The 24163-nt window shown below is 48.5% G+C and overlaps 1 protein-coding gene across 25 annotated transcripts in view; it reads left to right on the top strand.

Annotated features, from left to right (window-relative positions):
- The window catches only part of MAPT (microtubule associated protein tau), a 100997-nt gene that overhangs the window by 34417 nt on the left and 42417 nt on the right, over positions 1-24163 (top strand). For all 25 annotated transcript variants that reach the window (XM_059048732.2, XM_059048735.2, XM_059048740.2 and 22 more), the window contains exon 2: positions 21751-21870. In XM_059048732.2, coding sequence (XP_058904715.1) covers positions 21768-21870 — 103 coding nt within the window. In that variant the 5' untranslated portion in view covers positions 21751-21767. The remainder of the gene's footprint in view (positions 1-21750; positions 21871-24163) is intronic.

Below are 24163 nucleotides of genomic sequence, written 5' to 3' on the forward strand. Positions count from 1 at the left end.
AAATACATAATGTGGTATGAGAGCATGTCAGTCAGCTGTCCTTAAGCGTGAGTCATGGGTCAGACACCCAACCCCCCACCCCCACGTCACTTTCTCTTTCCTGCACAGGCTCAGGTGCGTTGTGCTTCTGTCTTTGTGCCCCTCCAGTGGACAGTGCAGAAGGTGGGACTGTGGAAGGGCCAGAACTGTGGGGAGAAGCCCCCTCCAGCCACTGCCCTGGTCTCCAGCCCCATTCCCTCCGGGAAGCCGGTGGGTGCTGACACGGGGAAGAAGGGAGGAGGGGGGTCCAGCAGGGCATGTGGAGAGGGTGTAGCCACCACTCTGGGGCTGTCCATGTGCACAGGGAGACAGACCAGGCCCTGTGGGCTTTTTGTACCATTTAGCTTGAGTGGAAAGGAAGGCGACACCGTCAAATAGAAAGCACTCTGGAGGCAAACAAACCTGATTCACACCCTGGCTCGGCCACTGTACCAGCCGAAGCGTTAGCACCTTGACCTCTTGGAGATTCAGAGCTGTCGGCTGCACACCGGTGCTGTCAATGCCTACCTGGCCAGAGGGTGGAGGAGACTGTGTGGTCTGTACTACGAGGCCTCACACAATGCCTGCCACATGGCAGGTGCACCGTCCACGTCCATTTCTTTCCTTTCTTTTCCCAAAATCGAGTTGTCATTATTAATGTGCTGGTCCACCTTAATGAGCAGACTTACAGAAATTAACTGGTCGTTTTCTATTTGCTTCTGTAACAAACTACCACAAATGTAGTGGCTTAAACCAGCACAACTGTTTTATCTGACAGTTGTGGAGGTAGCAGCAGTCCAATACAGGTCTCACTGGGCTAAAATCAAGGTGATGGCAGGGCTGCATTCCTTTCTGGAGGGTCTGGGGGAGAATCTGTTTTCTTGCCTTTTCCAGCTTCCTCGGCTCATGGACCCTTCCATCTTCAAAGCCAGTTTGACTGGTTGAGTCTTTCTCAAATCACGTCACTCTGGACACTGACTCCCCTGCCACCATCTTCCACGTGTAAGGACCCTTGTGATTACACTGGGCCCACCTGGATAATCCAGAATAATCTTAAAGTCAGCTGACTAGCAACCTTAATTGCATCTGCAGCCTTAACCCTCCTTTGTCACATAAAGTAACAAAGTATTCATAGGTTCTGAGGATTAGGACATGGATATCTTTAAGATGCTGTTCTTCTGTCTACCACATTAACTAAATGCAAATACATATTTTTACTTAATCAAAGAAGATTTAATAACTAATCTTTTCCAACAAGATCTGGAAGAGGTGGTATAAATGTGTAAATTAAGATGCAAGTAATCTGAATCATATTTGTAATATCCTTAGTTTCATTGCACATTTTTAACCAGATTTTACTAAATAAAATCAGCTTCTTTGCAGCCCTTTTGCAGTATCTTATCTCATCTTGCATTCTTTCACATAGAACAAGCCTTTAAATCACAGGCTTAAGGTGTTTAGACATTCTTTGTCCCTTGGATATTGCTTATAAATCAATATTTCATGGCTCCCTGGAAAATACTTTCTAAACAATAAGCCCCAGGATGCAAAGGAAAGGACAGTGCTCTTTAATTGCAAATGGTCTTTTACAAGGAGGTTTCTAATTACTTTGCTCTTTCTCTTGAGCTGAGGCATTGAAGTGTGGGTGACAGAGAATCATACGATGTGGCTTCATCCTGAGCCTCCGAGGACCCAGTCACAAAGCAGGCATACCCACTCCCAAAATGTCCCTGGGACCACATCTGAGAAGGACCCTGGAGTTCCTGCAGGGCCTGCATTGGCGAGGGTTCCCTCAGAGTATGTTTCAGATTCTGATGTCCTTTTTTTCCTTCAGTGGAAAGAGGCATTCAGTGATCTTTACTCTGTTCTCAATGAACTCACTTTCTCGTATTTTTGTTCATTGTTTGTGTAACCTTAAGGAATCAGATGTTTTCCTTCTCCTTGACAGGAAGCAGAGATGCAATGTCCTAAGATTGTGGTGGAGACTCTAAGAGAACAGAGAGTAGTAAAATCTATGAAAAGGGGCAATGACGGTCTCTATACTACAAGTTTCTAATTTTATGGCAAAAACACTGTGGTATTTTCTAAGTAAACAGAACTGCATTTGACCTTCAGTATCAAGGTCAAATGGATCTGATGCTTAGAAAACAATGGTTTCTGCTTTACTTGGGGTGTGTTCAGTGAAATGTGCTCCTGACTTAGGTTTGAATCCTGGCTTCACTGTCGACTAGCTGTGTGACTTTGGGCGAGTTACTTCACCTCTCTGTGCTGTCGAGGGCCTCTTTCTTTAAGGTCCATTCTAAGCTTAGAACCCAGGATTCTATGATTCTGACCTAGTCAAGCTGGGGCACCCAGACAGATGCCTGGACAACAAGTCTGTTTTGGGGGGAGGAGAAGGAACCACAGTGGGAGAGACCTTGATGACAAATTCAAGGTCATCCCTGGTTAACCCAAAGCCCAGATGACTCAGCAGTTATATCTCATTTATTTTGGTCACTTGAGGTTTGCAAAGTGGGGAGACAATTTGAGTTCCCTCCCCTACCACGGAGGAATATTCTCTCCAATGGGGTGTGAGAGGTAGTTATCCAGGGAGCTGGGGTAGCCCACACAAGAGAACAGGTCTGCTGTCAGATTTGCAACTGACAATGAGCTTGGAAAGTGTCATCGATTAATGTTGCCACCTCTCCTCTGCCATCCCACGGGAACCCATCTCCCTGCCCCCCAACTCCTTGGTTCAGCAGCATTATTGGGGCCTTCCTCCTGCCAGGTGAGGGACCAGGTGCTGAAGACATGATGGTGAAGGAGGTGGCTGTGGCCCTCCCATCCTCAGGGCGTCAGCGTCCCAGAGGATTACAGCACCCGGCAAGTGTTTGTGAGGGGCACAGTCGAGGGAGTTTGGCAGTCAGGAAGGGCTTCTAGAAGCAGTGACTGCTTTGATAGAGCCTGAAGCTTGAGTAGGAGTTAGCCAGACAAAGGGGAGGGGATGTGGAGGAGAGGGCTTCCCTGGCAGGGAGACCAGCCCTGGCAAAGGCCTGGGGTGGAGAAAGTGTAGCAGTTAGCATCGCACAACTGCACAAGTATAGCAGTTAAGGTCGCGCGACTGCGCAGGTGTAGAAGTTAGGGTCGAAGAAGTGTGAGAGGCGACTTTCAGTTCACAGTCATTCTTTCTTTCATCCTGAGCACAGACCCCCTACCGAGCACTGCACTAAGTACTGAGTTGTTTACAGTGGTTTAAAAAAAACAAGTACAGGAGAGTCTCCACCCTCGAGGAGCTTGCATTCTAATGGAGGGACTCATGGGTACAATTAGAGTATGATGTGACAGGTGCAACAGGAAAGACCAGCCCAAGTGTTGAGTGGAAGGAGGCCAGGGAGGAAATAGATTCTTACCCATGTCTCGGGAATACATGAGTTTCCAGCCTCATCCTGGAAGTAGAGTCAGGGAGATGTGGTGAATTCTTTGGAAGTGAGGGAGTTGTGATGTTTCTGTTTCCCCAAGGCACCTCCCCAGCAAGCCCTGCCTCTCTCAGCCTCTGCCTGCCCTGAGCTATGTGGGGACAGGATGGTGAATGCTGCCTGGGCTCATTGGCCTGGAGGGGCCGCTAAGACACCCATACTCCATCTCTGCAGTACAGCAGCCTTCCCAAGCAAGCAGTTCATTTGTTCATTTTCCCTCTTTTTGCTGTGCTTATCCAACTCCTGGTTTTAACAGGGAGGACGCTGCACCTCCCCTGCAAAGATGTTTTGACCTGCCACCCCCCCCACCCCCGACAGCCCGGTCCACCTGGGAAGGTGCCCTTCGGCCCAGCGCTTCTCCTGGTGCCCCTCTGCACCCTGGTGGGCCACAACCCCCTGTTCAACAAAGGCCAGGACTGTTGAATGGGGTGGGGTCGTTGCCTACCTGAAGGAAAAGCTCAGATCATACAAACAATGCAAAGCCACCTTCGTGGTTTGTTTGTCACAGACTCCCCCAGGGGTTAGATTTGAGCCAAAGCTGGATGGCCCAGCAGAGAGAAGGTTTGTGTACAAGCTGCTTCATCTCCGCTGTTCCTCAGAGAGAACCGCTTTCTACCCGCCCGGGCAGAGGGCTCCACCTCCCCACAGGAAGGTTGGAGGGCATCTGTATTTTTAGATTTAGCAAAAGAACATAAATTTGACTTTGAGCCTCTTTTGCAATGTTTAAAAATATCTTTATTGAGATTATGGTTCATGTACCATAAAAACCATCCCTTTAAAGTTACAATTCAGTGTGTTTTAGTATTCCTGTACAATTTCAACTTCGATGGTAATTCCTAAGACACTAGGAAGACCCAGAAGCAGCTCAGATGGGGGCAGGGCGACGGCCCCGAGGCAGTGGCTCCTCTCTGTTCTCCGGACGCGTGACTCCAGGTGTAGTGTTTTCTCCTTTTCCAAAAAGAATTTCATTTCCTATCATGTTTCTAAGTTCTTTGTACTTCTTTCTCGCCAGCTTTTTCTCTCTCATCTGCTCATTCTGTCTTCCTTCCCTCCTTGACTGTAATTTCTGTTTCTGAACGTAATGTCCAGGCCTTTCTGCTGGATAATGAATATTTTGCAACCAACAGAGGCTGCCTGGGCTTTTTCTGAAATACATACTTGGGGGCCCATAGCCTAAACATACGCCCCTGGCTTTGACTTCCTGTTTCTCCCTGATCTGAATTTCTGCTGTGTCCGTTTTAATTGATCCAGATATTTGTACGCCTGGATTGGATCTCATTCCAAAGCTGTGTTGAAATTCTTTCTTTCAAGATCATTTCCTCACTCCATAAATTTTCTGTTTTCCACTGTACTCCACTTTGCCAAGCATAATTAGTTTATCCAAATAAGGGAGCATGACCCAGGGTCCCATGCTGGATAATATTTGCATTTTCTTATTTTAATTTTAATGAGAAGTTTTATTGATAAATATTGAAACTACTTTCCCAACCTCAATAGATGCAGCAAAATTGCCTGGTTTGGGGGCTTCCCTGGTGGAGCAGTGGTTGAGAATCTGCCTGCTAATGCAGGGGACACGGGTTCGAGCCCTGGTCTGGGAGGATCCCACGTGCCGCAGAGCAACCAGGCCCGTGAGCCACAACTACTGAGCCTGCGCGTCTGGAGCCTGTGCTCCGCAACAAGAGAGGCCACGACAATGAGAGGCCCGCGCACCGCGATGAAGAGTGGCCCCCGCTCGCCGCAACTAGAGAAAGCCCTCGCACAGAAACGAAGACCCAACACAGCAAAAATTAATTAATTAATTCCTACCCCCAACATCTTCTTAAAAAAACAAAAACGCATACAACCTTTTTTTTTAAAAAAAAATTGTCTGGTTTCCCCTTTATCTAAATAAAAAGAACCTGTATTTGCTGTACGCGGGCCTCTCACTGTTGTGGCCTCTCCCGTTGCGGAGCACAGGCTCCGGACGCACAGGCTCAGCGGCCATGGCTCACGGGCCCGGCCGCTCCGCGGCATGTGGGATCCTCCCGGACCGGGACACGAACCCGCGTCCCCGGCATCGGCAGGCGGACTCCCAACCACGGCGCCACCAGGGAAGCCCAAGAACCTGTATTTGTATACTGTGACATGGCCATGGACCCTTACTGCGCACATTGCATTGGGAAGTTACCTTTTCTAGGGCTCGTAAGGCTGTGTCTTCAGCTCTGGTGGGGCTCCTCACCTCCCTGCTTCTCTCTAAATCCTTTTTCGGAACAAGGTAGATATAAATACATAAACAATTACAGCCCCCCGATGTGTTTAGACATTTCACTGGATCTTAGAGAATCACACTTGTGATCGGCAAGGGTTTGTGACATCAGAGGGCTATGTCCAGGTGTCCCTGGCTCTCTGCATTAAATGTGTACCTGAAAGGCTGCATGTCAGCTGTTAGTGAACCCCATCTCTTTGCGTCATGACTCCTCCCAGTGTGTGAAGCTTCCCCATCCAGGAGCCATCACTGGCTCCATAGGGCTTCCCCTGCTGCCCCCATCAGGCACCTCTGGTGGTGTTCCTCCGGCCCCAGGTTAAGAACACCCCGCACACATCGTCCCCCCGAAGCGGCCTCTGTCTTCATGGTTGATCACAGATGTAGCTGAACACATCACACTGACGCCTAGAATCAGTATTAAGCCTCTTGGTCACCTTGACCCGTCAGCCATGCCGGTGCCTTCAGGCAGTCCGTGATTTGTGAATAAAAGGGGCCTCACACTGTGGGACAAATCCTTGACTTTGTCACAGGGTGCTTTGTTTTGCCAAAAGCGGAATGTGTTTATTACTTTTTGTCAGATTATAAACACATGTTTAGAAAACAGTATAATAAAACAAAAATGTACACAACAAGAGAAAGTCTCCCTAATTCCACTTCCCTTCCCAGATCACATATCCTTTTTTTTTTTTTTTTTTAATTTATTTATTTTTGGCTGTGTTGGGTCTTCGTTGCTGCGTGTGCGCTTTCTCTAGTTTTGGCGAGCAGGGGCTGCTCTTCGTTGCGGTGCGCGGGCTTCTCATTGCGGTGGCTTCTCTTGTTGCGGAGCACGGGCTCTAGGCGTGCGGGCTTCAGTAGTTGTAGCTCGTGGATTGTAGAGCGCAGGCTCAGTAGCTTTGGCGCATGGGCTTAGTTGCTCTGCGGCATGTGGGATCTTCCCGGACCAGGGCTCAAACCTGTGTGCCCTGCATCGGCAGGCAGATTCCCAACCGCTGTGCCACCAGGGAAGCCCCCTTTGCGATTTCTTCTCTGCACATATGCATACATATGCTACTGTCTTGTTTATAAACGTTCTGTGCATGCACATTTCTAAAACTGCTTTTTTCCCTTGGTGATACAGGATGGAGCTCTCTCCATGCCAGTGTGTTCACTTCTCCCCTGTCCTCCTACACAAAGGGGTCAGCTTCACACAGCATGCGCCGGGACACGGTTTTGGCCCCGTCTCCAGGAGTCACGGGACCAGGGGATGACCTCACCGGGTACACCATCTGCCCTGCCTGGACAGAGGCTGCATCGGGAGGGCCAAGGGGGCACCATGGGTCGTTGGATCCAATGTGGGGTGGGGCTCTGGGCCCTGAGAAGCTGTTTAGTCTGAAAATACAAACAGCATACGGAAAGGTTTGGCTCAAATAACGGGTGATAAGGTGGTCATGATAACAACCACAGCATTTACCATGTTAACTCGTTTAATGCCCACACCTTACAGACGAGGGGACGGAGGCTCTGAGAGGTTGAGTGACTTACTCAAGGTCACCCAGCTAGTAAGTGGCGGATCTGGAGTGGAACCCAGACAGCCTGACCCCAGTGTGTGCTCCACGCCCCCGAAATGCACTGTCAACTCCGCCCCTGATGCTGTGTGGGCACCTCTGTCAAGGGGGTAATTCAGGCACGGTGTGCTTGACCTGGGTGGCATTTCTCCCGTGGGTTCAAAGGACACTATTTGTTTCCCGTCCTTCCAGCCGTGCTGAGCTCAGGTTGCTCATTACCGAGGGACATTGCTGATTAGAGACAGACGACGCCGTCCTCCTGTGCCCCGTGTCCCTCAGGGTGTGTCCTCAGACTCAAAAAATAGAAATGAAAGCATCCTCAAAACTACCACCTTCCCTTCCTCGTTTCCTCTCCCCTCCACTTCTTCCTTGTTGTTCCATCTAATGAAATGTTGTGGCAAAAAGAGCCAATTTCTGGTCATTGCATGTGGCCTCTCAGACCCCCGCCTCCTTCACTGCCAAGACTGGTGTGGACGATTCGTCTCTTCCCACCTCCCCTGTCTCCTCTGTGCGCCGGGTGCCAGTGCTGGGAGGGGTGGGGAGCAGAGACACCCCAGTTCTTCCCCGATGCTTACCTTGGCCCTGTCACTTCCGAGACCTTCCTGGAAGGACCCCTCGTTTCTCCTCCTCTCCCTGGGCCGACCCAGAGCTGCCTCTCACGCCTTCATGCTCTAACACCCCCTCCTTCAGGGCACTGGCCCCTGACTTTAACCCTTCAGGTTAGGCCTCCTCTTCCCCATCCTCAGATATCTTCTCCTTGCCCAGAACCCACGTGTCATAACAGCAGTACCGAGCATCAGTCTAGAACATCACAGTTCACTGAAGCACTCTCTCTCACACGCATTTTTCCAGTCATCCTCACAGCCACCCTGTGACACAGGTGTCCTCGTGCCCGTGTTACAAATGAAGAGTCTGTGATTCAGAGAGGGCAAGTAACTGGCCCAGCGTCGACCAGCCAGTGAGTGGTCCCTCCTAAGCCTAGAACCCAGGGTTCTGGACTTCACACCACGTGTCCTTTCTACCCAAATCCATGGAGAGGTCTGAACCGGCAATAGGTCCTCAGGAAGATTTGGAGCCAGTGCCTCCACCTCGGAAACCAAGGGCACAAGGAGTCCAGCCATTCACGCAACTAACAAGGCTGGACTTGGTGCATTCCACGAGAGGCGTTAGGGCTGAGTGGCCTCTCAGGGTAGATGCAAACGTGGCATCTCTGGATCATGAGACCCTCCCTGCTTCATGGGAGAGACCCAGGTCCAAGGGGAAGCGAAGCAAGGGACCCTCCAGGCTCACCTTTGGGGGCAGGATGGAGGGCGCCTCCCCAGCCCCTGCTGTGAGGGGGAAGCCGTGCGGTGTTCTCAGAGGGCCTTGAGAGGGGGCAGCCTAAGTGCTATTCATCAGTCCCAGGAATGGCTAATGGAGGAGCAGGTGCTCCCTGGAACCCATAATGGTCTTTGGCAAATGGCCCTAGGTGCCTCTGAGAGGCCTCCCAGCACCTGACTTGCTGCTGAGGCAAGACCCTGACTGTGGGGGCCCCATTCAACATCGGGTACAGCCGCGTCCTCGCACCCCTGACATCATTCCGCCCCGCGTTCACTCCCAGCGACGTCCTAGCCCTAAGCTGAGCTTTCCAGGAAATCACTACACACCACACTCTGCCCCCAGCTCTGGCACCGTCTCTAGGTCCACTGGAGCCTCTCTGTGCCTCAGTCTCCCCAGCTGCAAAATGGAACTAAGATGACCCGTGCATCTCACAGAGGTGCAGTTGGAATGGCTCCTCCTATATCAGGGCTTCAGAGTGGGGCTTCATGATTTGTCGGTGAAGGTCTCCAAAGACCCACCCTGTGTCCAGCTGGAGGCTAGGACTGCAGATTCAAAGACATGCGTGCGTCCTCCCTCAGCCGGGGCTACTGAGCATAAATGCAAAAATGGGGATAATGAGGTAATAACATTTCCTCCTTCACATAGGTCGTTGTGAGGACTAAATGAGAAGAAATGTGTAAATAGTGCCTGGCTACAGAAATATTTATCCAGGGAAGATCATGGATGGCTAAAAAAAAAGGGGGCGGGGGGGGGACTTTAAAAGTCCCCCTCCAGAACTTTTTAAGTGCAATCTTGTGTTGGGTTGTGAACTATTTGCTGCCTGTTAGAGCTAGAGGGCAGAGATATAACAGCAAATCTAGAAATTGTAGCCATCAATGATCAACCAGAAATTAATATAAAGCTTATTAATATCAGTATATTTATTACACAAATAAAGTAGGCTACAGAACAACTGGTATGATATGGTCTCATTTGGGGAAAATTATATGTGTGCATAGGCGAGGTGTTTGCAAAGAAGTTCCCTAGAATGTTAACAGTGGTTATTTTGCTTTCCTCTTTTCACATTTTTGTATTTAACTTTTTAATAATGACTATGAATCACTTTTATAAAACAATAAATTCTCTCTCTCTCTCTCTCTCAGGATTAAGAGTGGCTTGCCCTAGAAAAAAAAAGCACTTTTTTGCTGTGGTTTTCCCAGCTTTGACATCACAAGAGACTGCTTTTTATCCATTTGGTGCTCTGAGTTCAGGGGATTCATCTCAGATACAGTTAAGTGGTGACCAGGGCCATTGGCAGTCTCTGAACGGGACAGAGGCTCAGCAGCCTGCCACCACCCCCCGTAGGGGTGTCACATGGCAGTGCTGTCCTCGTTGAAGGCTAATTGATCAGACAGGGGGGTGGAGGGAAAACTACTGCGGTTCTGAAAACAAAGGCCACCCAAGCACGCCATATCATCCTAACAGATGCTACAGCACTGTTTGACTATACCAGCAGTTACAAAGGAGGTAAAAAACATAAAACAGAATCCTTGAGCTTAAAACCAGAATTGTCCTCTCCGACACAGTCTGTGGATTTTCTTAGTGGTGGACGTCAGCCGGCTGACATCAGCCATGACACATGGTGTGTGCACAGCAACACCACCTCCCCCCAGAAAGCGGCCTTCATTCATGCTTTCATACAACTGTTGATTGTTCTCTTTGGATTGAGGCCCGGGATTATTCCAGTTTCTTCTCACCAACCTAAGTCTTTCCTCTCTGTGGGCTCCTTTATCTTCTCTGCACTTAATTTGGCAGTTCTGCTTGAAATCCGGGTATTATCATTATTATTGTTCAGATTTGGTTCTAGAACGTTCTCTGGTACCCTGTGATAGGATGTGAGCACAAGCTCACACTTTAGAGTTCCTCTGAGGTTTGCCAGGCCGTCTTCCCTCCAGCAGGTCTTCCTGAGAACTTCCCCGTGGTGCCTGGGTGCTGGGTGCCACCTGCCTGTCGGGGGCGGGAGAGAAGAGGGGCGACACAAAAGGAGATGCAGCTCCCAGTTGGGACTAGCTGTGAGGGAAGAGCATCTGAAGCAGCAGAGTTGCCACAAGCCAGCCCAGTGTTTTCCTGAAACCTGGAGGCTCTTTCTCTTTCTTTAGGTGCAGTTGGCTCCCCACTTCATAAGTATAGGGATTTCCTAATGATCTTGGGCCCAGACTTCATCTCCGCCAAGGAGACTACTATGCCTGCCCTTTCACTAATCTTTATATCTTAAAGTAAAACAGTTGAACCGTAAGCATTAAAGAATAGACGGTAAATACAAAGAGAAAGTTTTCAGAGGAAACGAAAGCTTTCACTCAGTTGAGTGGGTCCTTATGTTCCTGAAATGGGTGATCTCAGTCACCGCTTGATTTAATCACTGTGTCAGTCGGCCTCACAAGGTCAGATTCTGGTGCCAGGCTGCTTGGGCTTTGAGCCCTGACTCCATTACATGTTTACTGTGTGACCTTGGGCAAGTTACTCAACCTCTCTGTGCTTCGGTTTCCCACTCTGTAGAAGTAGACATAATAATAGGGGCAGTTGTGTTGATTAAATGAGTCAATACCTGGAAATGCTTGAAACATGGCTCCTGTCATGAGGAATCCTGTTTTCCACCTGAACGCACTGGCAAATTCATGATGGTGCAGAAAAAGGACCAGAGCAAAGGAAAGATGGGATGCGGGAGCCAAAAATAACCTTGGAGGTCAAAGTTCATTTTAAGGTTATTTTTAGATTTCTCTCTACTTGATCTTCAACTATCTGAGAGATCCGTTTAGGGTGTTGTTTTTTTTTTTAATAACAGCTTTATTGAGATATGTCACATGCCATAAAATCCACCCTTTGAAGTGTACAATTCAGTGACTTAAGTATAGTCACAAAGTTGTGCAATATCACCACTCTCTAATTCCAGTTGGGTTTTTAACCTGAGGGCGTTTTAAGGGCCAGCGTCCTTTTTTTGGATGGAGCCACCTGTTCTGGTGGCGGTTATTCCGCTGAGTCACGGCAGCGGCCCGGGAGCCAGCAGTGCTGCCTGTGGGAGAAGCTGGCCGGTGGCTGGGCTGCAGCGAGCGGGCACTGCGCCCCGGCATGTGCTGCCCCCTAGCGAGTGCTGCAGCTCCGCCCGAAACAGCCCACCCGGCGCCTTCAGGGAGGGGGCTCTAGAATACAAAAAGCTCCTCCCGGGATTGGACTGCACAGGCAGCACGTCCTGCTTGGAGCCTGGTGAGCCAGGGTGCGGGACCAGCCCCTGACACGGGCTTTCTTCTTACCTCCTCGACTCTAATTCCATCCAGCAGGGACAGGGTCATTTCTCTGGTTCCTGGAGGGGAGAAAAGGGCTGGCTATGTTTTTAAACTCTCTGTTGGGAAGGCACTGATATGATACAATATCCGAAAGATGGGTTTTAGCATCAAAAGATCAGAGTTCACATCCTGCTCTGCCTCTTACTAGCTGTGTGACCCTCAGCAGGTTCCTGAACCTCTCTGAGCCTGTTTCCTCATCTAGAAAGTGAGGCTAATTCCTCTCTTGGGGCTGTTGTATTACAGAGATTCGCTTTCTCTCTCTGAAGCCCCTGAAACTGGCTAATAGTCACGACTCAAATAAACAGATGATGTTAATATTCCAAAACTGCCAAAAATGGTGTCCACTGTTGTCCTGGCTTACCCGAGGAGCTTTCTAGAATCAAAACGCATTGCTGTAGAAAATTAAAAGGAACAGGAAGGATGACAGTAGGTGTAGGAAGCCTATTTGGTCTTCATCTCCTTCAGGTAGAGACTGCCCCAGGTCAGCTGAAACCTGCAGACACCCTGGAGAACTGGGCAGGAGCAAAAAGCCTGGGTGGGGAAGCAGACAGAGGCCTCAGAGGGGAGTCAGGTCCCAGGCTGCCTTGCTGGCCTTGGGCAAGTCATTTAGGCTCTTGGAGCCCTTTACCTGGCTGGGATTTGCATCCTGCCCACGTCATAGGTTTGTGGTGAGCCTACATGTTCTGTCATGGGAAAGTGTCCAGGAAAATGGCAGATGTGCTTCAAATAGCGAGCAGGGTTCCCTGATCATGCTCCAGAAGTCACCTCTGAGCTGGGCTAGGTACCTGGGCTTCCCTCATTCACCTCTGGATGCCTCAGAGGGCAGCCTGAGATGATCAGAAACAAAGCTGCCTCTTCAAGTAAGACACACAGAGCATGTGAACTCTACTAGGCAGAAAATTTATCCACCTTGCAGCCTGGGAAGACCCTCTTCTTTGGGAGCAAAAGGGACCCGGGGTCTCACTTGCACATCCCTCTGCTCCTAAGGGTCTGGAGGGGCCGGGACGCCCAGCCTTGGCAAAATGAGGAAGAAGTTGAAGGTTGTCTGAGGGTCCCTCTGCCGTTCTTCTCTTCCATCATCTTACCCCTTCCTGCCCTCACCTTTCCTCCCCCTCCACCCCGATTTCAGCATTATCAGACAAGCATCACAGTAAAAAATTCCATACTATCTTGTTTCCAAACTTAAAAGACTGTGGGTAATCATCAATGGATACACGGATAAACAAAATGTGGTGTATATCATTCCAGGAGTGAAGTCCTGACACGTGCTACAACGTGGGTTAATCTTGAAAACATTACACTAAGCGAAAGAGGCAAGACACAAAAGCCCAGTGTTAGATAATTCCATTTATTTGAAATCTCTGAAATTGGTAAATCCATAGAGACAGAAAGTAGATTAGTGGTTGGCAGGGCACGGGGGGAGGAGGATGGGGAGAAACTGCTTCATGGGCACAGGGTTTCTTTCTGGGGTGATGAAAATGTTTTGGAACTAGACAGAGGTGATGGTTCTTCACTTTAAAATGGTCACTTGTGTGTTGTGTGGATTTTACCTCAATCAGGAAAGTAAATAGAAAAGACTGGGTTGCAGAAGCCACGGTTTGATTCAGGGGGTTCCTCCCTCCCTGTGCCTTCACCCCCTTCCCCTCTCCTGCCTTCTCTTTTATCCTCTCATCACCTGCACGGTCCTCTTTTTTCCTCTGTCTCTACCTCTCAGCCCTGCAGACACTTTTCTCCCTTTTCCTGGCTTGCCCCCCCACAAAGCCATTGGCAAGGCAGCATTGGGTCTGGGAGTGTGATCTTGTAGGACCAGGCACTGTGAGCAACTGAACAAGCCCCTTCCCCTCAATTTACCAGCCACCAAATGACAAGGACAGACTCCAGGACCCTCTGGTTCTCATTTTCTCTTGTCAGGAGGCAGTGCTTTTCCAAGGGTCCCTAAAAAGCGACCCGTTTTCGTTTGCAGGTTTAACTCAACTTTTGTGCTGCTCCTGAAATTTCTTCCTTACCTCACACCCCACTGCCTGTAGGTCACTGCCTGGGAAAATGGGAGGTAGGAAATCAGAGAGATTGAAAAAGAGATTGGTTGATTTAGAAGAACAAGGAGGCAAAGCATGGCCTTAGGACAATAGCTCCTGGCGTGTTTATTTTCCTGTCTGTGCGTCTCTCTTAGGCTACAGGGATCCGTGGGGTGATATAAGCACGTCTAGTCTGGACTGTGTACCCACCTCAGGGCTACGCTTATTTTTGTGTTTTCAGTCTGCTGTCTTTGCATGAAAGTCCTAGGGCTGGGACATAACGGCTGTGTCATTTGTCAGTTGCTTTACATGTTCTTTGTCCAGTTCTTCCAGAGAAATCATCCTGCCCTTGGCTCTTATAGAGGAAGACCACAGGGGTCAGAGACGGTGGAAAAAGAAGGAGGCAGGGCTGAGCATTCAGACCCTTGGCTGGGATGCCAGGGCCCCCTGCCTCTCAGCCAGGCCTGGGCTAGAGACTCCTTCTGCCTTGTGACCAGTCTTCCCAGGGCTCCGAGCTGGAGGACACAGGCCTAATCGATCCGCTTAAAGTAAAACGTTGGAGCAGAAAGGGAGCTCAGGGATCACTGGGTGACATGAAGGAGGTTGAGAGAAGTGACTTGGTCACAGCTTTGGGGTGTGAGTCCTGGACACTGCTGCTTCCACACCCCAGATCTGTGCCCCAGTGGAAAATTGGGGAACAGTTGATGGTCCTGGATGGAAGAACCGTCAGGGCAGCTGAGTGCTCCGTGAGGACACAAGCTTTGCATCCTGGCATCGCCTCTTCCTGGCTATGTGACCTGGGCAGAGTACCTCCCAGATTCCTCATCTGCCCGTAAGTGACCCAGACAGGTCCAACCCGACGGGACTTGCATTCTCGTCCTCAGTATTTGTCCTAAGACTGAGAAGAAAAACTACTTCATTTTACTCTCTGAGGGCATCCTCCTCTGGCTTCTATTTTCTGCTTATGTCGAGTAGCCTCTCAGAGATGCTCCAGAGATGACCTGTAGGTACCAAAACATTAGCACGGGGCAAGTGGCCCAACCCAGATGAGTTGGAGAGACAGCACTGGTGGCCTCATTGAATCAGGAGGTCCATGAACCTAAGGCCATTTGCTGGGTCAGTGGGAGGGGCGGGGGGGTGCCTCCCTGTTTAGAGAGTTCTTCCCATGCATTCCTCTTTTTACCCTAAAGGAAAATAGTGGCACCTGAGATGCACACGGTTTATTCATTTTGCACAGTGAATAGTAGCCTATGTTTTAAAGGATGATTTAATTTCTCCAGAGGCCCCTGTAATTTGTTCAGCTTCTTATTAGTGCTTCTGACTTTCTCCAGCCATGCAGGGGTGGTGCTGGTGGTAGGGAAGTGGGGGGATCATTAGAATCTGGGACAGTGAGACCCTTTGCCTTGTGTTTTGCTCTGTTGCGCTGAGCGAGGCGGCCTGGCAGCCGAAGGGCTTATGCCACGGTTGCTGTCTCCAGTCCCTAGAACAGTGTGGCACTGCCCCAAGCCCCAGAATGACCCTTAGTTCTCCTGCTCCTGACTTGAAACTTCTGGAAACTTCTGGAAGGAGACCAAAATGTACAATGATTCTTGCTAAGACTTAATTACAGATTCTTTTTTTTTTTTTTTTCACTATTGAGAGAGGAGAAGAAATACTGGAAAAGCCAAAAGGAGGAGTCTGTAAACTATGGCCCATGGGCCAAATCTGGTGTTAGCTCAGAATGGTTTTTACATTTTCAAATGGTGGAAAAAAACAAAAGAAAAATATTTCATGACACATAAGATTATATGCAACTCAAATTTCAGTGTCTGTAAATAAAGTTTAACTGGGACCCAGCCGTACTCATTCATTTACGGATCTATCATCAATGCTTGCTTCCCTGCTGCAGCAGCAGAGGTGTGTAGTTGTAACAGAAGGTACAGCCCCCAGAGCCTATAATATTTACTATCTGGCCCTTTACAGAAACAAATTGCTGACCCTTGACCTGAAATTAAAGTGGAACACTGTTTCATCGTAGATCTGTTTTTAAAAAAAGATTCATGAAAAATTTAAAATTGTAATGGAGATCAAGAGGGATAGCAGAATCTATTTCCTAGAACTTACTAAGTCAAATCAATCACCAGTTGGTAAAATGCAGTGGGGGAGATTCTTCTTTTGAGCAGGGATCTTTTGTGTGTGTGTGTGTGTGCTACGCGGGCCTCTCACTGTTGTGGCCTCTCCCGTTGCGGAGCACAGGCTCCGGACGCACAGGCTCAGTGTCCATGGCTCACGGGCCCAGCAGCTCCATGGCATGTGGGATCTTCCCAGACCGGGGCACGAACCCACGTACCCTGCATCGGCAGGTGGACTCTCAACCACTGCGCCACCAGGGAAGCCCGAGCAGGGATCTTTTAAAGACAGAACCCACCCTTGTTGACCAGCTGCCTAGGACCCTGATGCTGTTCCCTTTGACTGTGCTACCCCCTCCCATTTTCCCAGCCTTCCAAGCCCTCACCTCTAGTGTAATTCTGGATTCTGATGTCTCTCTCTGACCCCAGCCCCGTTTTAAAGCCCAGTCTAATGTTATCTAAAGTACACTTCTTAGATCTGTCCCTTCCTTTCCGTGGCCTCTGCCCCCGCTCTGGCTCCGGCTTTTTTGCTGTATGCCTGGATCGGTGCAGTCACCTCCCTACCAGCAGTCCTTTCTTACCCATCCAATTGCCGACTGCCGCTAAAGTGACCTTAGAACACTTCTTTGATGCCGCCCTGCTCATGCCTGTGAGCAAAGTCCAAACTGGCCACCTTGCCCACCTCCAGACTTTGAGTGAGAAGCAGCCACCGTGTCACGTGGTTCACCCCATCCACCCCCAACATGGTGGCCATGCAGATGGGCCGGGAAGAGACCAGGGCATGCGGTATATTTTTAGTTGTGCCACGCGGGATCTTTAGTTGCCGCATGCATGTGGGATCTAGTTCCCTGACCAGGGATAGAACCTGGGTCCTCACAAGTCACTGAGTGAGAGATTTTCTGCTAAGGGATCTCATCTCTGATAAACAGAAGGCTAGAAAATGGTTCTCCCATTCATTCCCCAGAGACCTTGAGGGAAACCTGTTGCCACTGTGCCAGTACCAGTGTTAGAGCTCCAGCCATAATCATCTCAATTGTGGAAACCCAGAGCCCTTATTATTATATCATCAACGCGATGAAGGGGAGGGTCCCACTCACAAAGGCAACGCCAAGGATGAGGAGACATCAAGAGTGCCTGCAGCAAGATTAGAAAAGATAAGAAAAAAAAGAGACCAAAAAAATCAAACAAATAAAAATTAAAAAGAAAAAAAGAGTGGCCTCAGCAAGATGCAGGACTACATCCTTCCTTCCACTGCAAGAGATTTAGAAACAAGAATAAATGGGATGGGATGGGCTTCCCTGGTGGCGCAGTGGTTGAGAGTCCGCCTGCCGATGCAGGGGACGCGGGTTCGTGCCCCGGTCCGGGAAGATCCCACGTGCCGCGGAGCGGCTGGGCCCGTGAGCCGTGGCCGCTGAACCTGCACGTCCGGAGCCTGTGCTCCGCAACGGGAGAGGCCACAGCAGTGAGAGGCCCGAGTAACGCAAAAAAAAAAAAAAAAAAAAAAAAAAGAATAAATGGGAAAACATACCTTGCTCTTGGGTGGGGACACTAAATATTGTGAAGATAGCAACTTTTATTGTTTTGGCTCGTCATGCAGTTCTAGCCAAAATCCCAATGGAATTTTGAGAATTTGAGGAAAAAATGTTCTAAAGAGCACCTGGTGGAGAAAATGTGCAAGAGGGTCAAACAATTTTGAAGAAAGAAGATGAGAGTGTCTAAGCCCACTTAGAGAATAAGACTGGAGATCCAACGATTAAATCGGGAGGCTCTAGCACCAGAACTGACAGGTGAATGGAAAAGAATAGATGGTGCACTCACCTGGGGAAAGAGGGCAGACTGTTCTGTGAATGGGGCTGGGCCCATTGGTTTAGCTATTGTATTTGGGAGAAAATTTCTTAGATTCCCACCTCATATCATACACTTAAATAAATTCTAGATGAATTAATAAATTTAATACAAAGAATTAGATCACTAAAAAAAAAGTAGAAAATATTTATGATCTTTACGTACTATAGAGCAATGGAATAAGTCACAAAGAAAAATAGACTTGACTGTATGAAAAGTAAAACCCGTCGGTAGAAGCCATCAGAAACCAAAATAAGGAGTTCCCTGGTGGTCTAGCGGTTAGGGTTCGGGCTTTCCCTGCCATAGCCCAGGTTCAATCCCTGGCTGGGGAACTGAGATCCCACAAGCTGTGCAGTGTGGCCAAAAGAAAAAAAAAAAAAAAGAAAGGAACCAAAGTAAAAGGAGAAGCTATTAGCCACAAATATGATAAAGGGTTCATGTCACTCATAGATTAAGAACGCATTCAAATCATTATAGTGATCACTGAGGCATGACAGAGAAGCAAAGGATGTAGGTGGGAATTTTATAAAAGAAGCCAGTGCATCAGATTTTTACTTTTACACTTCCATCCACCATGTTCCAAATGGGAAAACTTAGTCCTTGAAAGGAATTGATCAAATCTACAAAACAAAACCACGGGGCTCATTACACTTCTTAGCGTTCACTAAAACCTTAGCTGCAGGTTGAACAGGACGACCTGATTTGGCTGACCTGGCTCACCTGGGCCAGGTGTAGTGTCTCCAGCCAGTTTGGGAGGCCTTGAGGCTTCTGGGCGGAGTCCACCGCTCCCGAGTGGGGCTCCTGGTGAGTCAGCAGGTGAGGTGACTCGTGGACCATTCCCTGGTACAAGCATCTGGGCAGTGACCAGGGACGTCCTGAGAGAGGTTTCACCAGGAATCAGCGAGGGAGGCGTTACTTCCTAGAGTTGGGTGGGGAGCAGTGGTTGACTCCTTTGATAATGAAACTTGTTCCTCTTAGCACAGGGGTTCTTGTTTTGGGGCTTTCTAAGGGAAACAGACCATCAGTATATCTCAGGGTAGAGAATATCACCGTAGAGAATATCACCACCAAATCCTCAGTATATCTCAGGGTAGAGAATATCACCACCAAATCCTAAGTCTTAAAGGATGAATGGGGCTTTGATCTTCCCAGGATAAAGTCCTGCTCATCCTTGGGGAGATATCAAAGGTTTGGAGATGTTCAGCCTCAGATGCCCCTCCCTAGAGCTCTCTGAGAGACAAGGGCCTCGGTCAGAATGGAAAGTAGCTGCCTAGGAGGGGCCAGACTACCCACCCTCTGCCTCACCAAGAGGAGGTCTCACTGACCTCATTCTTAGAACCATCCTAAGCCCTCCCAGCTTCTTACCCTACATCATGGGTGGAGAAGAGAACTCAGACACCCACACCAGCGTGTCCTGCCTAGAAAGGAGAGAGATGGAGCTGGACCTGAGTATGCCAGTGGCCAGCTGGTATAAACACAGTGCCAGAGGCTGGCTGTCTCCCCACACCTATGTCAGTCTGGGAAGTATTAGATGGAGTGTCTGCCCCCGGTGGACCCTCCCACCCTGTAGCCCACCATTTATAGGACTTGCCCAATACCTGTCAGAGGTAAGACTATGGATTTTAGAACATTTGGCAACTCATATGCATTTTGACAATGCATGGCATCAGGTACGCCCTCCACACCTGGCCCGTGGCAGACATTACTCATTGATCACAGAAGCCAGAGAGCTAGCACAGTGGAAGCTTGGAGGAGAAAGGCCTGTCCTCTCCAGTTTGTGTTACCAGTTCTTCCCCTGACAACTCGCCTACAGCTACTGAAAAACAGCTTGTGAAATGAGAACAGAAACATAAGAGGATAACTATTAACAAATTATAAAGGAAAACAAGAGATTTAAAGTAAAGAAAAAATAAAAAATAAAAAAAATAAAGAAAGCAAACAAAATTAGAATAGTAAGAACATAAATGAAAGGTGGTAAAGAAAGGGTAATGGCCGCCCAAATTCTAAAAATGAAGACTAAATTTATGTCAGAATTATAAAAAATGATAAAAGTTACAATTATAAAAAAGAGAGATTAAAAGAAAAAGCAACCTAAAAGTTTAGAAAGATAGAAGATAACAGGTAAATATATTTTAAAGGGATTTCAAAAGGTTAATGACCCTCTGGGCAAATTTTACAATCTTTCTGTAAGTCTAAAATTATCTCAAAAAATTTAAAATATTAAGTGAAATGCTAACATGAATCTGGAGTGAAAATTCAAAGTAAAAATAATGAAAAAATAAGGATATATGTAAAATAAACCAATAAATATTGTAAATAAATATGTTTACTTAGATATGTTTTATTACATATATAGCAATATATATGTATTTATTACATATCTTTATATAAATATATGTAATAAATCAAATAAATATAGGTAAAATAAATCAGAACATAACTGAGATTTTAAAAGGGTAAGAAATAAAAACCAAGATCAAAAATTATAAAAGTTTAAAGGGAGGAAGTAGAAGCAGCTAGAATAGGGGAGTTTCAAAGATAAGAAAAAATATAAAGTAGAAAATAAATAATATGAGATAACTAGATCATTTAAGAGGAAGATATCAAAGTAAAATACAAGAGACTCAAATTACAGAGATAAAAATGTAAAACATGGAATAATCCAAAGTAACATGAATGAACCACAGCAAAATGACATACTCAAAAGTTCAGAAATTCAAAGGTATGAGTTATTTTTAAGATAAAGAATTAAATATTCTCAGTAAGGAAGAGAGCAGAGTATGATTAAATGATCGTTTCTAGTGGGCTTTGTTGAGCTGAAGCCACCTCTCAGCTGGGGGCTTCTGGGGGAGGGGAGTGCATGCTGCTCTTCAGCCCCAAATTCATGCCCCCGCACTGTGCCCTGTTAAGGACTTAGCCTGGCCCTCAGAATGCACACCCGAGGGTCCTGGCAGGAACCAGTGAGGTGAGTGAAAGCCCGTCCCTGACCCCGGGGGGCCACCCGACTCAGAGCTGGGGAGTCGGGACACCCAGGTCAAGTTGGCTCCATGGCACAGCAGCGTGTGACTGAACGATCACGTTGCTTCTCTGTGCCTCCTTTTCCTCACCAGCAGTGCCCAGCTGATGCCTTCCCTCTCAGTTAAAAAAAAAAAAAAAAAACCATCAGGGACTTCCCTGTTGGCACAGAGGTTAAGAGTCTGTCTGCCAATGCAGGGGACATGGGTTTGAGCCCTGGTCTGGGAAGATCCCACATGCCGCGGAGCAACGAAGCCCGTGTGCCACAACTACTGAGCCTGCTCTCTAGAGCCCGCGAGCCACAACTACTGAGCCCAAGTGCCACAGCCACTGAAGCCCACGCGCCTAGAGCCCGTGCTCCGTAACGGGAGAGGCTACCGCAACGAGAAGCCCGGGCACTGCAGCAAAGAGTAGCCCCCGCTCGCCGCAACGAGAGAAAGCCCGTGAGCAGCAACGAAGACCCAATGCAGCCAAAAATAAAAATAAATAAATTTATAAAATAAAAAAAAAATTTTAGACCCATCAAACTACCAGTCAGCAGCATTTACTTTTTAATGAAGTGGAAAGAGCAGTGAGCATAGTAACGAGTCAGGCCTCCTGAACCTGCCCACCTGATGGTTTTGGACATGAGCTGATGTGATGCTGGTGAATGAAAAGTGCACATACGAGTAAATAACACTTTGGCAGCGACACACCCCGTGGGTGAGGTTGGGCATCTGGTTGTTGGCGAGGAGAGAGGGGAGGTGCAGATCTGCCTGCTGCGAACTGGGGAGGTGGCACCTCTCTCTCCCTGCCCCTACCCCACCCCCAAGCACTTAGCCTCCACACAGCATCCCAGGCCTCACCTCCCATCTTCATTCCCCAGGTGGGCTTTGAACCAGGATGGCTGAACCCCGCCAGGAGTTCAACGTGATGGAAGATCATGCTCAGGGGGACTACACCCTGCTGCAAGACCACGAGGGCGACGTGGAGCACGGCCTGAAAGGTTAGTGCACAGCCCCGCGTAACGGGCCCAGGCGCTGCGGGGACCCCGGCCAACCCGATTGCTCTGGAAAGGGCTGGCAGGCAAGGTTCGCATCCTGAGTTTTAAAGGAGTTTTCAATACTTTATTGTGTTAGATTGTCGATAGACTTGAAACTTCGTTAATTTGAGTGAGCCAACAGAACTCACAATGTGAGGCTGTTTGACAATCTGCCTTTTGCAAGGGACAGTTTGCCACATACGTGGATACAGTATGATAAAGATTGCTGGAGGCTTGTTGGTCTAATTAATACAAGGGTGCTCTGTGGAGTCTTTAACCATACCCATTAACCTGTAAATCAGCAGGATTTATGAGCATGCAAAATACATGACTTTATACATTATTTTTTTTCTCTTCCTTAATAGGCCTGTCTGGCCCCTATCTGGCCAGAGTTGGTTAGCTCTGCGTTTCTTACTGTCCCTATTATACCTTAATAAACCACATCAACCTCTAAATGTTCTGTAGTACAGTCTTTTGGCCCAGTTGGCTTGGCCTCCTCTCTCTCCTTCACTGCACTGTCTGACCGAGATCGGGGAGCCCCGTGGAGCACACAGAACCCTCTCTCTGGCTCTGAACGCTAGTCTCTGCATCGCTGACAGGAGCGCCAAGATGACCCGTAGGGCACTGGGTTGTACTATAAGGAACCCTCTCCCCACAGTGTCACTGGTGGCCAGGGAGCAGCCCACCGTGCAGCCCCGGGATAAGAAAGACTGGGTCCCTGTCTTCTAGACCCATTTCTAAGGAGATGAAATGGCAGTCTACTTTTCTCTTTTAATGCTAAAAATAACAAGCCTGGGGTGTGTGGTGTCGATGGCAGTGGTAGAGCTCCAAGGTGGGAAGGGAACTCTTCTGGGTACATCTATCTGGGAAGGTTCCCCGGAAGAGACGGGGTTACCAGAAGGAGCCCTGGGTTGGGGAAGCACATGGAGAAAACATCCCTACCTTGGAGACGCTTCAGGACTCGTTGGGGGGCCTTGTTTCAAGGGCTGACTTCTCTGGACCTGTTTAAGCAGAGAACACATCAGGGGGCGGAGCTTGGGAATCAGACAAGTGGGCTCCAAGTTGGGGGAGGTGAGGGAAGAAATGGGCTGTCCCCGGAGCTCAGAGGCCACCCTCTGGCCTTCTTGGGAGCTCACCCAGCCCGTAGCTTTGGGTGAGGGGAAATGCCTGCTCCCATCCGGCTCAACCCTCCCTTCCTGGTGTCAGGCACCAATGGTGGCAAGAAACGGGCATTCTGACCTCTCCCAGGCCACAGCCTGGCTCCAGCCAGAGCTGCTAATTTTCAACTCCTCAAGGGGTTGGAAGGGCAGCTGGACGCTGAGAGCTCCCTCATCTGAGGACCTGAGCCCACCATCCCTCCACTTGAGTGTCCTGCCTCATTATCAGTAACGCTGCTCTCACTTTCAAGTGTCCCTATGTGGGTGATAAAGTATATGGCTACCCTACTTATAATGGGACTTCCTTAAAATGATGTTTCAGGTGACTTCCCTGGTGGTCCAGTGGTTGAGACTTTGCCTTCCAATGCAGGGGGTGTGGGTTTGATCCCTGCTTGGGGGGCTAAGATCCCACGTGCCATGTGGCCAGAAAAACAAAACATAAAAACAACAGAAGTAATATTGTAACAAATTCAATAAAGACTGTGAAAATGGTCCACATCAAAAGAAATCTTAAAAAAAAAAAGATAATTCAGACATTTTTGTAGAACTCTACAAAAGTTGGCAAAGGGCTTTGGCAACCGACATCTCAGGTAGCGCTCTCAATAACCGGTGAAGGCGGAGGTTGCCTTCCCCAGTTTACAGATGACAGAGTTTCGTGTCTGAGATTATGGGGCTAGTATAGCCTTTAGCTCCATGTGAGCTGTTTTTGCCTCTGGTCACCCTTAGCCAAGTCTCCCTGAAGCTCCAGTTATTAAACTCTTGTGGGTGGAATCCAACTTAGAAACCCAACATGCTGAACTCTGCCCGAGATGAATTGTGCCAATGAAAAAATGATGCTCTTGGGAATTCTCTGGCAGTCCAGTGCTTAGGACTCGGCGCTTTCATTGCTGTGGCCCAGGTTCGATCCCTGGTCGGGGAACTAAGATCCCACCAGCCAAAAGAAAAAAGAAAAATGATGCTCTGTTTAGGGTAGCCAGGTTTAAAAATGAAGTTAAAATATATATATTGTGTTGTCACAAATGTACCATAATAATTTAGGATGTTAACAATTTGGGAAACTGGGCGTGGGGTATCCTCTCTGGTCTATCTTTGCAGTTTTT

This window comes from Kogia breviceps, chromosome 19, assembly GCF_026419965.1.
Source record: "Kogia breviceps isolate mKogBre1 chromosome 19, mKogBre1 haplotype 1, whole genome shotgun sequence".
NCBI classification, from domain to species: Eukaryota; Metazoa; Chordata; class Mammalia; order Artiodactyla; family Physeteridae; genus Kogia; species Kogia breviceps.